General features: G+C 34.7%; 1 protein-coding gene across 4 annotated transcripts; it reads left to right on the top strand.

Moving 5' to 3' along the window:
• Nucleotides 1-4,695: 4,695 nt before the first annotated feature.
• LOC141390754 (uncharacterized) lies at nt 4,696-10,446 on the top strand. Of its 4 annotated transcripts, none has more exons than XR_012409466.1 (7): nt 4,696-4,830; nt 8,140-8,237; nt 8,297-8,457; nt 8,516-9,141; nt 9,641-9,775; nt 9,840-10,099; nt 10,155-10,446. XR_012409466.1 is itself a non-coding variant. In XM_073963709.1 (7 exons), the coding sequence occupies exons 2-7, from the start codon at nt 8,183-8,185 to the stop codon at nt 10,336-10,338; spliced, it is 1,272 nt and encodes a 423-aa protein (XP_073819810.1). In that variant the 5' UTR covers nt 4,696-4,830; nt 8,140-8,182; the 3' UTR covers nt 10,339-10,446. The 4 variants fall into 4 exon arrangements, 3 of the variants coding, with proteins under 3 accessions (XP_073819810.1, XP_073819813.1, XP_073819812.1); XM_073963709.1 differs by having other exon boundaries at nt 9,840-9,950; XM_073963712.1 differs by lacking the exon at nt 4,696-4,830 and adding an exon at nt 4,833-4,923 and having other exon boundaries at nt 9,840-9,950.
• The last annotated feature ends 3,082 nt before the right edge of the window (nt 10,447-13,528 follow it).

Raw genomic sequence — 13,528 nt, 5'->3', positions numbered from 1 at the left:
ATTATTTATTTTTTTACATTATACACTTTTTTAACAAAAAGTACGCTTGATACCATGATACAAAAATGTATCCCTGTGTGTAAAATATACTAATATGAGCAAAGAGGGGACGATATCTCATACGAGAAATTGTAAAAGTGTAAAACACGACTTTATTAGTTATTTTGTATGTATACGTAAACAAACATCAGCTGACAGTTTATATCCTCGAAAAGCTAAGTGTAACCAGCAAAGATTAACCCACTGGATCTATTAAACCCAGTGGGTTAACCTTCAATAGTGTAACCGGGGTATTAGGATGTATCGAAAACTAGTAAAATTAAAATAATGCTTGGTTTACATTTACGAAATCCACCCGATTTCAACTGTCAACTCCATTGCTTAAACGTCAAATGAAATCGAATGGATTTCAGATGAGTTTTCATTTGACGTATACGCAAAGGAATTGACAGTTGAAATCGAGTGGATTTCGTAAATGTAAACCAAGCATAATACTTTTGCTAATAGCATGGTACAAGTAGGTTTGAATGAAAACAGTCCATTGAGCCCTGTTTTTCCTGAATTCATAAAACGTCAAAATTTCTAAACACAAAAGCAACAAGTGGTTTTGTTTATAATACGTTTTTAGCATTTTATAAAAAACGCGAAAAATGAATGAAGTGTCAAGGTTTCTCCACATAATTGAATTGTGGATATTATGAAATGATTGTTTTTAAAATTGTTTGGCATATTTTTCAAACAATACATACACATACGACTGGGTTTATTTTAAATCCGGCACAAATCCACCAAAAATACAGTGTTGTATTCGGTATTTGTGCAAAAAAATCCAACTCTACTCAAAAAGTACCAAAAGTTGCAACTGTTTTTGGAACAGAGTTTGTCGTGTTTTACACGTTTACGAATGGTCGCATGAGATTTTATAGAGTTAATAAATCTAAAGTTATTTGAAAATCATAAAATTATTTATTTTTTTACATTATACACTTTTTTAACAAAAAGTACGCTTGATACCATGATACAAAAATGTATCCCTGTGTGTAAAATATACTAATATGAGCAAAGAGGGGACGATATCTCATACGAGAAATTGTAAAAGTGTAAAACACGACTTTATTAGTTATTTTGTATGTATACGTAAACAAACATCAGCTGACAGTTTATATCCTCGAAAAGCTAAGTGTAACCAGCAAAGATTAACCCACTGGATCTATTAAACCCAGTGGGTTAACCTTCAATAGTGTAACCGGGGTATTAGGATGTATCGAAAACTAGTAAAATTAAAATAATGCTTGGTTTACATTTACGAAATCCACCCGATTTCAACTGTCAACTCCATTGCTTAAACGTCAAATGAAATCGAATGGATTTCAGATGAGTTTTCATTTGACGTATACGCAAAGGAATTGACAGTTGAAATCGAGTGGATTTCGTAAATGTAAACCAAGCATAATACTTTTGCTAATAGCATGGTACAAGTAGGTTTAAATGAAAACAGTCCATTGAGCCCTGTTTTTCCTGAATTCATAAAACGTCAAAATTTCTAAACACAAAAGCAACAAGTGGTTTTGTTTATAATACCTTTTTAGCATTTTATAAAAAACGCGAAAAATGAATGTAGTGTCTAGGTTTCTCCACATAATTGAATTGTGGATATTATGAAATGATTGTTTTTAAAATTGTTTGGCATATTTTTCAAACAATACATACACATATTGTGTACTTTGTTTTGACATTTTAGGAACACTCGAATGAAAAAAAAATAAATTGATAGAAAGCTTAAGCTAACCTTTCTTATTTAACCATGGCTAATAGCACGTTTAGATGTATAAATCCACTCGATTTCAAATGTCAGTTTCATAGTGTATACGTCAAATAAATCATAGTTTTGCCAAGTTTACACTAGCGCTCCAAAATCCACTGGATTTCACGAAATCCTGAAATACATCCCGGTGTTTACACTCATTTTTTGTTGATTTCAAACATATCACAATGATCAAGGTAGATGCATATGCGCAGCTGATCGAACATGAATTTTCACAAGTTGTTGTAAATTGAATTAATCATCAAAAATATAAAAATATAGAACTTTACAACTTTATTTTTAAAATTATCTATATATTGTATTAATTCTAACAAATGAAAAATAAAAAAATGATTTTATCGTTGATACATAGTAATAATAAATTTTGATAGATAAAAGTTGTGCTCAGAACCTATGAATGGGATTATTCGTGTTCATTATGTTTCCAAATACATTATTCTTGTTCTTATGCAGTAGTTTTCCCGTTTAGTGCTAAAAATGCGTTCCCGTACTCCGAAATCTAGCAAGACTTGCACTTCTCTTTAAACAAAAATAGCGCCGAATAACACCTTCTTCTCCTGTTTTCTGCCATACAATTTTGGCCTAGTAGAAACTAGCAGCATGTATTTTTATTGGCATCTAATATGATAGCTGATACCATGGTACAATAATTCATAGGTAGGCCAGGTATGAGAATCGCCAAAAAAAGACAACCCTGTCGCTATGGCTTAAAACGTCAAAATTGTTTTGATGAATGATAACGGATGAGTAAACAAAGAAGAAGAAGAACGAAATGTTGAAATGAAAACAAAACAGAGTTGAATTTTTTGATCAATAATAAATATCAACTCTGCATATAAACACGGTTTTGACAGATTAAGCCATAACAAAAAAAAATTGTAATCAGCTGTTAGCTGTGGCCTACCTAAGAATTATTGTACCATGGCTGATACGTTGATTTTGACATTTATGCAGGAGTTTCTGCAATTTCCGTCATTTTTCCGTTCCCGATTTTTTTAAGAAATTTCTATGAGGAAGCAATTTTTGACAATTCGCTCTTTTTTCTAACATTGCCATTAAAAAATAGCTTTGTAACCATGAAACAATTAACCAGGTGGTGGCATCGTAAAATTTTTAATATGTTATGTCAAAACTTTCTTTATGTTGTTGGGGAAATTACAACAAAAATAATTTTTTTTATAAAGGGATTTGACTTTTCATATTCGATAAGCTGGTGTGATAGCACTACCTGGTAGTTCTCTCATGATTGTAACAAAGTAATTTAATAATTTTGTCACATTGTTTACAAATTTTTATACTAACATTTTTTGTTGCAGCAGTTGACCATCTACCTTATTTATTATGATACGTGAAAAGTGTTGCAACTTTTGGTACTTTTTTAGGCAAAACCAGGGTTGTATATCATGTGTACTGTGATTTCGATGTTGATTTCGCTGAAATCACGAAATGAGATGATTTCATTTTTGTATGCGAAATCATGATAAATGTAGCTTGATTCCGCGCGAAATACCGAAACGACGCCGAATGTAAACCAAACATTTGATTTGATTTGACGTATACGCTATGGAATTCACATTTGAAATCGAGTAGATTTTTCAAGTCTAAACGTACTACAAAGGTGCTTTTACAACAAATATGTTGTATTTAAGGCCGTGACATAATCAATCATGGCTTGCTTCCCAAATGCCAAATTATAAAGGAATGCCAGAGCCTCGTTGCAATTCCGCCGGAGTTCCCTCATATAATTTGACATTTGAAAGTAAGCAACGAGCTGCATAGCCTTTAATAGTGTAATATAGTGTATAGTGTAACCGGGGACACTATACCGGATTAACCCAGTGAGTTTGGATTTCAAATGTCAATTCCATAGCGCAAACGTCAAATAAATTCTCTCGAAGTGGGTTAACCCGGCAAAAACCCCTAGTGTAACCGTGCTATAAGTCGTCAATTCCATAGAATGCCTTTCAAATAAATGACGTAAATTTCCACAACGCCTGTTTTAAACGCAAATGTAAAATGCGTTTAAAACGCCGTTTGTATTATAGCTTTTGGTCGATTTAAACTTCTTTATGAGAATTTATTTTAACGTATACGCAATGGAATTGACATTTGAAACCCAATATATTGTTACGGAATTAGATTTAACTAATCTCCGTGTAGACGTTGTTTTATTCCCCGATACGATTTGTACCGAATAAAACAGGGTTCGTTTTAGATTACGTTTCTACAATGCTTTATTTACTTTATTACACTTATTCAGAACCGACTTTAATTACAGAGCACACAGCAAGTCTCTAGTTAGCACGCAGCTCTTATTTAACCGATATGTTCAGTTCAACGCTTAAAACACAACTCCCTCGTCATTGCCAGTTCCCCTGTATTTATATCCCATAGTCTCCCTGTTCGAGAAATATCTAGAGCATATGGCAACACCTCGAATATGTGCAGCGAACACACAGACGCACATTCGCACTAAGCGAACAACCAGACTCACATACATGGGACTTGATCAATGACGTAATTACAACAACAAATAAATGCAAGAAAAGAAGTAACAAACTAAACCATAATTACATGATTTTGGCAAAACAAACAAAAGAACATTAACAAAAGGTAATGTAACGACTAGAATGATGAAGAGAGTTCTACATGGTAGTTGTTGTTGCCTAAATAAAATAACTGCGTAATAAAACGTTACGTTACAATTCAAATTTTTAAATTAACGGAAATTAAACTAAATTAACTTAAACCTATCAGTTACATTCGTAACAATATTTATTAAATTCGGTTATAGTTAATGTTACTATAAACTTTCAATGCTACTGTGTAAACTCAAACAAAACTACAGGGTGTTTCATAACTTGTGGTAAAATAATGCCAGTTTTGTTATCAATGAAGTGTGATTCGTTAAGATAAGGAAAAGAAGAGTGGTATTTCTGTTTTTTGTTTTGATTTCTCATTCTAAACATAGGGCTGGATTGGATTCGGATCGATTGTTACCACAGGTAGGACCAAGAGGCTATTATTTCATCATCTGATTGCGCCTAAATACTTCCCGACATATAGACTCAGAAAGTTAAAAAAAAACAAATAATTTGGTTTGTATAGCTGTATAGAGTTTTGCTCCTGCCCTAGAAGAAAGTCTTAAAACCCCAACCTTCGCTATGGCTTACAACCTTCGTTAACACCTAAGTGAAAAGTGGGCCAAGGAGTGTGCTAGCTCTTAAATTCAAACAAAAAAAAAAAAAAAACCCAACCAGAATACATATATTCTCGGGAATTATAATATGGACTTACCCAATAATATGCATAATATGCGTGGCTTAATCAGCACTGCAAGTCCTATCTGTGGTGAAAATTGCAGATGCGGAACATTCCTAGTTTAGTTTGACTATAATCGTCCGATCGATGCCCTAGTTACGGAAATATAAAATTCTGCCGGCGGTCATAACCGGTTACCCGGTAATCATCGTTACTTTAATCGAATGTACGGGTATAAAATCGGATATATAACCGGGTTTTCTGAAGCGATATAGGTATCAAAAGAAAGCTTAGGAAAACACCTATCCAGAAATGTATATGTATATGAACCTGTTACAATACAAGAGCAAATTTTGGAAACGCAGGCAAAAGTTTGGCTTAAGACGGGTTTACACGCGCACGCCCGATCATTTTGCCCTGATCACAAATATACAGTGTTGTGCATATCAAAAGCAACAAATCAAGGATTTTGCATTAATTAATTTTTTGGATCCGTTAAAATTTTTAAAAATGTAATATTTTGAGCCCAGTTGTTTTTTATTATGTACTGAGAGCTTTCAACAAGTTGTTTCTGTACTTTGTAGTTGGATGGGATAACAACAACAACAATATTGACTGATCCTCGAGAACGGGGATTGCAAAACAAAAGCAACAATACAATATTATTAAAAGTGGTAGTGTCATCGGTGTAAATTAACTGTACTTTTGTCTTAAATTTATCTTCTGGGACATATTAGCGTCATTTTAGAAAGAATTTGCATTTGTTATCCTAACAGGGTTGCCACTTTCTACCACTTTTCCCAGGGTCTGGGGAAAATAACATAATACCCTCAAATCAAAATTTTTTCCTTCATATAAAAATTTAAATTTTAAAATATTCATTCGGAAATTGGATTAATATCAACCGTTCTTTTGTTTGCCGCATAATAAAAGAGTTAAACAACCGAATATTGGTAAACACAATACATCCTGGTGTAAACCCCTTGGGGCCATCGGCAGATTGTGGCTAGAAACGTTGAGGAAACTTTAAAAATAATGCGAATAGGAGCCCCCAAGTATTAGTTGGGGCTCTTATTTCCGATATATGGCTCAGAGTACTTCGCAGTAGAAGTTTTGAAAACAATTTGAAAAGTTATACAATGGCCAAGAAACCATTGTCATACCCAAAGGAAGACAATTTGTGAAACACCGGTAGAAAATTCAATGTTTTATGTGGTTTAAACGACCCAATATAATTTTTTTATTTTATGTTTAATCAATATTATTAAAATAAAATTTAATAACAAATAATATAAAAAACCTGAATAATTTAGCCATATGACGATATTTTACGAACTGTTGGTTGAAACAATGTGTTCTTGACCGTTGTGTTGTTTGAGTTGGAAGCTGTATAACTTTTCAAATTGTTTTCAAAACTTCTACTGCGAAGTACTCTGAGCCATATATCGGAAATAAGAGCCCCAACTAATACTTGGGGGTTCCTATTCGCATTATTTTTAAAGTTTCCTCAACGTTTCTAGCCACAATCTGCCGATGGCCTCAAGGGGTTTACACCAGGATGTATTGTGTTTACCAATATTCGGTTGTTTAACTCTTTTATTATGCGTCAAAAAAAAGAACGGTTGATATTAATCCAATTTCCGAATGAATATTTTAAAATTTAAATTTTTATATGAAGGAAAAAATTTTGATTTGACACGATGACACTACCACTTTTAATAATATTGTATTGTTGCTTTTGTTTTGCAATCCCCGTTCTCGAGGATCAGTCAATATTGTTGTTGTTGTTATCCCATCCAACTACAAAGTACAGAAACAACTTGTTGAAAGCTCTCAGTACATAATAAAAAAACAACTGGGCACAAAATATTACATTTTTAAAAATTTTAACGGATCCAAAAATTTAATTAATGCAAAATTCTCGATTTGTTGCTTTTGATATGCACAACACTGTATATATCGTCTAGATGTAGTCCATACTTCCCGAGATATAGGCCTTTAAAGTTCCAAAAATATGTAGCCGGCTAATTAGAGAACAAATAATAATATAAAATAAAGTTTTGTTTCCATTCCCTAGATTTGCACTTGTCCATAGGTGAAAGTCTTAATCCCCGGCCGGAGGCCGGCTATTTAGAAAAAAATTTAATTTAAAAGAAAATTTTGTGCCCGCTCCCGAGACTTGTACCTGTCCATAGCAGAAAGTCTTAAATTAAAAAAACATTTATAATTTAAAATAAATTTTTGTTCCCGTTCCCTAGATTTGCCCCTGTCCATAGGAGAAAGTCTTAAATCCCCGGACGAAGGCCCGCTATTGCAAAAGAAAATTATAATTTAAAAGAAAATTTGCAAATTTAATGGCCTATATCTCGGGAAGAATGGACTACATCTAGACGAGATATATATATATATATATATATATATATATATATATATATATGTATATATATATATATATATATATATATATATATATATATATATATATATATATATATATATATATATATTGTGATCAGGGCAACGAGACCTACCTATCGGGTGTGCGCTCGTATTCCCGTCTTGATCCAAAAGTTTCTTTAAAATTGTAAGTTTTCTTAAGTTGGCGGCCTTTGGTCAGGGATTTAAGACTTTTTCCTATGGACGGGATCAAATTTAAGCTACGCGGACAACAGTTTCTTTAAAATTGTAAGTTTTCCTCCTTAAAATTTTAATAATTACCAGAATTTTTAAGCAAAAATATAGTAAAAATACACTTTTTTCTCCCAAACCGGGTTTAGCATCTTAACGGAAAATAAATCATTAAAATGTGTTATTTTAAACTTTCATTTGATACCCATATCGGCTCAGAAAACCCGGTTATATATCCGGTTTCTTACCCGTACTTTCGGCTCAAATAATCGGAAAACCGCTTATGACCGCCGGTAAAATTTTATATTTTCGTAATCAGGGCATCGAGATCTATCTATAGTAAAAATTTTAGATTTATCCGACAGTTATAGCTTAACTAGGAATAGACCCAGATGCTCCTATAAACAACATATGTTGTTTTTTAGTTCCTTTTTAGTCCCAATAACGGTATAAGTTTCTTGCCTCCAGATGGTGGATAATAGTGAATATCCCGTTACAGACGATAATAATGATGGTGAAAAAGGTATAAAACAGGTCGATTAAAAAAACTCGTTTTTAAATACAAATTAATTAAACTTTCAGATTTTTCACTTTTAACTTGTCGCATTTGTTTGCAAAGTGAGCAAAATCAGGAGGAAAACGAAACATCTCACATGTATCCAATCTTTCAATCGCCATCAAATGATAAAACTACTGACGACATGTCAATTTGCGATAAAATTCAAAAGTGTACGGGTATACAGGTAAGGCAATAAACATTAAATGTTTACACAGATAATTTAATGCCATTACTTTTTTCAGTTGCGAAATCATCACAAGTTGCCATCAAAAATGTGCAAAAATTGTTTCATTTTTCTTAATATTGCAAATATCTTCGCATCGATCTGTCATAATTCACAAAAATATCTTGAGGAATATGTACTAGAGAAGTTAACAGATGATAATGAAATTAATTGTGATATTTCTGTAGATCGTGTAGAGATATTACAAGAAAATCAGCTAGATGATTTACCAGATAAGACTAAGGACAATTCCAGTTCATTGGAATATAATGAAGTGGAGGATGAACATTCTTCTGACCCTTGCAATTTGCAGAAACAGTTAACAAATCACAAAGAGAATTTTCAAATTTCCAAGACTTGCACTAAGGAATCATTCACTCAAGATAGTATACCACAATCCAAACCCAGAGTAGTTAAAGAAGTTATAATTAATACCATAACAAATATACCATCTAAAATTCTTGGCATATCATCTGATGGTGCTGCAATTATTGAGGACAAAACTAAGAAAAATAATGTCAGATCAAATGGCAAAATTGCGAAACAATCTAATGTTTGCGAAACTTGCGGCAATGTTTATGGGAGACGATTTGAGCTACTAGCTCACATTCGCCGACATCACGATGTGAAAACTTTTGAATGCGAGTAAGTAATTTCTTATGAAATTAAAGGCCTCGATACATAAGATTCCTCGTCGGTTGGCTTTCTTGCTCATCTTCATTTCTGATAAAAGAACAAAAAAGAAATGGGCAAACTATCTCGAAATTGGCTCGGCCTTCTTTGTTCTTTTATCAGAATTGAAGCGAAACAAGATAGCCAGCCAGCGAGGCGTCTTATGTACCGTGTCGGAACATAAGCAGCATGACATTCTTGCCTCAGTCATTTACGGTAAAAGAATAAAGAAGGTCGAGTCAAATTCGAACTACATCGCCCTTGGCCTTTAAGTCTTTTACTAGAAATTACACAAGCCAGCCGCATATGTACCGAGGCCTTTAGGTTTGGTTTGGGAAAAAACAGTTTCATTTTGGCTCCCATTTAGTAAAGGTTGAACAACTACTTTACAGACAGGAGATGTTTTGGATAACTTTTTTCTTGAACCATGACTAATAGCTTTAACCCATTTGTCTCCTTTTCTTTTCTTTAGATTGTGTGGCCAGGCATTTCACAGTAATTTTGAATTATCACGTCACATTCGAAAGCATACCGGTTCGCGTCCATATGAATGTAAATATTGTAAGCGCACATTTAGCGATAGTTCATCTCTTAGAAAACATGAAAGGTAAATAAGTCTAGCAAATTCAATTATGAATGTATAGTAAAAATATATTTTCTTCTCCGCCCAGAATTCATCGTAATGAACGACCCTATTCGTGTAAAACTTGTGGTAAAACATTTACCTATGCCAGTGTCCTTAAAGTGCACCAACTAACGCATACCGGTGAAAAACCTTTTAAGTATGGTGGAGATAAATTCAGTTGAATCTCGATTAAGGAATAACAACAGACTTGAAGAAAACCAAGATATGTTTATCTGGTGTCTGATAAAGAAACAACAAGGAGTTTCAATTAATTATTAAAACTTTGGAAAACAACTTACAATCGAGGTTCAACATAGATTAAATTGTTGAATAATTTGTATTTATTTACTTTTTTCCATAGCTGTGAACTTTGTGGCAGACGTTTCTCACGTTCTCATCATTTGCGGGCTCATTTGGAAACATTATACCATCTTAATGATCCAAGATCAAAAATTTTGGTTAAACGTATACGTCGAGCTGAAAATGGCGACCACAATGATGAACCAACACCGCCGACTACTTCCTCTCTAAATTCTACAGTTTAGTTGTGTCTATTTATATCCGACTGTGATTATTTCTGTTATTTCTATTTTGGATAAATGCAAAAAATGTTGTTGTAATTTTTTCATCAACATTTATTTATTGCAAAGAAATTTCTTTCGAGCATTATTTTATGGACAGGAGCCAAACTCGGCTATAAAAACAAAATACACTTTTAAATCGAAAATTTATGCCAAAACCATAGAGATTTTTCGGAACTTTTGGAGGTTGTGGGTGCGATTATGGATCGCAACGCAACTGGAGCCAGATGAGAAAACCACACAATTAAATTGAATGAAACGACAGAAACTTTTCATGTGTATCTTTATTGTAAAAAAGAAATGCAGAAATGGAATGTGGGTTGCTATTTATAACCGGTCCCATCTCGGGAAGCCTGAAGTCCCCCCAGTAATATTTTTATAACTCAACATTGTCGGTCTGTTCCAGTACTGCAAGTATCTACTAATTTTTACTATTTTTTTCGATAACATAAAGGAAAAAATGTTATCGTAGTAAAAAATAGTAGATTCTCCCAGGTTCTGGAACAGAGCATGTCTGTTTTTCAGTAAAGACAAAAAACTGTTGATACATAAGTAGTACTCTTAAGAGTGACATGGCGGTATTTTTTGACGAAAGAGTAGCCAAAATAATAGGAGATTTGTACAGTGGATGGGGGTGACCATTATTTATGGTGTTTTAATAAAAAGGGAAAATTTCAAAATTTAGAGTTACCCCCTGTTTTTGTAACTATTTTTTGTTCGTTCGTCTATATTCGTAATAATTTGGACATCCATAGCTCAGCCCCTAGATGACATACAGACCTAATTCTTCGTAGACACGTTCTATACATAGTTAAGAATTCCTCATTTAAAAATCAGCGTTTCACATTTGCGCTAAGGCGAGTAAATCGATCTACAAAATTTGACAATTCGTGTGAGAACAATAAAATTTGTTACAAAAACTGGGGGTTAATCAGGTATGTGATGAATTTCGAATCGATTTGCAATGAAAACGATTTGCCCAAAACGAGTGAATTGTTTTTAGATGTGATGGGATCCGCATCGAATTTCAATTCCACGATGTTTCAATTTCATTAAATTCCCACAAACAAAAAACGGACTGGTGATCCCTAATCACCAGTCGAAAGAAGAAAAATAGAAATAAAAAACACTTTTTTTATTCTTGGCGATGGCAAAAGCCGAAAAAATGTAATAACAAATAAAATTAATTTGTGTTCTTGTTTAAATTGCCCTATATGGAAGTTTAGTGTGGAAATTCTTGTCCAATTACATGAGGAGAACTTTACAAACAGTGCAAAAAAATATTGGGGGTTATCATGAACGGCAATTTCCCGTGAATTTTTTCACTTAGGTTAGGTTAGGTTCAGGATGTGCAGCTGCCATGTTGACAGCTACTCCACTCGGAGACCTTGAGGTCCATTGTGATCATCCAAACTCACAGTTTATACAGTTGGCCATTCAGCCCAAACTAGTTAGCCCTGACTATTTAGTTTGCTGTCAAATACATTATTGTGACATAAAATACAAAGGAAATCACAACTGTATAAACTGTGTCCAAACTATTAAATTATTCGTGTTGTAGAGGTGAAAGATGATGTATTGATGTGTGTGATGTGTGTGGTTTGGGCTATTTGATTATAGATGATGGATATGGCTATGTGTGTTGATGTTGGTTGAGTTGTAGATGGTGATGATAACTGATGTGAAGATAATGGTGGTGTGGAGGATAAGTGATGTGGTGCCTGTTGTGGATAGAGCTATGTAGTGCTGTGTGACTGTGGCTGTAGATGATGATACGTGGCTATTTAGATGATGATGATAGTGTATGTGAATGTATTTGTGATGTGGTGGACAAGTGATGAGGTGCCTGTTGTGGATAGAGTTGTGTGGTGCTGTATGCCTGTGGATGATGATATATGTCTGTTGATGTGATGTGCTGTGTGGGAGGAAAGTGATTAGGTTGGAAAGGTTGGACAGGAAGGGAAGCGGAAGTTGGTATGACAAGAGAGAAGAGTAAGAATAATTAGAGTGAGTAGTGACTATATTGGAGAAGTCAGGTTATTTAAAGAGAGAAGATGGTTTAGTAGCTAACTACGATTTAGTTACTAATGGTTTTAGGTCTGTGTTGGCCTGCCCCAGAGCATCCTAAGGCTCTTGCAGTAAACCACCAACACTGTGGGGTCAACAGAGGCGAAGTAGGAAAGGGATTCAATCACATGTTCACCAAATAGTCTATGTCTTTTGACCATCAGTCTAGGACATCTGCATAGAAGGTGCTCGATTGTCTCCGTTTCCTCCTCATCCTCACATAACCTACAGTACTCAATGTTATTGCCATCCCACTTGCAAGTCATGGATCTTATTCCGCAGTGACCGGTTATTACCCCCACAGCGGTTCTGATTTCTGATTTGCATAGCGAGAGGAGGGACGAAGTTCTACGCCGTGAGATAACCGGCCAGATTGACTTAGATACCTTACAACCAGGCACATCCTGCCAAACTTTAACGGTTTCCTCTGCGTAGAGCTTACTGAGTTTGTCGAGGAAGAAGCAGAGAGGCGGCTTGACACTATCCTCTACCGTGAGGTCCGAGGATTGGGATCCTATTCTAGCCAGTTCATCAACTATCTCGTTTCCCTCAACATTGCAATGCCCTGGAACCCAGCAAAACCTAACAACAATGTTACATGTTTTTAAGAGAGACCTGCATCTTTGAACAATCCTGGATTTAATACTGTATGACCCTAACGCTTTTAGGGCAGCCTGACTGTCCACGTAAACAGTGACTGCCTTATCTATAAGGTCCGTCATTCCCACTATTAACTCCAAGGCCTTCAAAACCGCAAAAACTTCTGCCTGAAAAACACTACAGTTGTCATTAAGCTTATATGAGTTCCTGATGTCTAATTCTTCACAGAACACGCCAGATCCCGTGCCTTCCTCCATCTTCGACCCATCGGTGAAGATCGACAGGCTGTCGGGAAGTGGTCTGCCTCGTGTCCACTCACTTCTGTCGGGGATTAGTACGTCAGCTGTGTCAAAGTCCAGGCTTGATGAGATGTAGTCAGTCTCATCTCCCCTGGCTCTTAGTCCAATCTGGCTACAAATCCGCTGTAGAACACTAGCATGTCCAAGATGTGAACCACGCCACAGATTTAGCTCTTTAAGCCTCAAGG

Source organism: Musca autumnalis, unplaced genomic scaffold (assembly GCF_047663935.1).
Source record: "Musca autumnalis isolate F117 unplaced genomic scaffold, ASM4766393v1 scaffold_1, whole genome shotgun sequence".
Taxonomy (NCBI): domain Eukaryota; kingdom Metazoa; phylum Arthropoda; class Insecta; order Diptera; family Muscidae; genus Musca; species Musca autumnalis.
The sequence above is the reverse complement of the archived record's forward strand: the minus strand, read 5'-3'. Positions and strand labels throughout refer to the sequence as shown.

Excerpts from the sequence above, each read along its gene's own strand:
- LOC141390754 (XM_073963709.1), top strand. The coding sequence starts at position 8,183 with ATGGTGGATAATAGTGAATATCCCGTTACAGACGATAATAATGATGGT. Across the intron at positions 8,238-8,296 it reads TAATAATGATGGTGAAAAAG|ATTTTTCACTTTTAACTTGT; the intron begins GTATAAAACAGG and ends TTAAACTTTCAG. Across the intron at positions 8,458-8,515 it reads AAAAGTGTACGGGTATACAG|TTGCGAAATCATCACAAGTT; the intron begins GTAAGGCAATAA and ends TACTTTTTTCAG.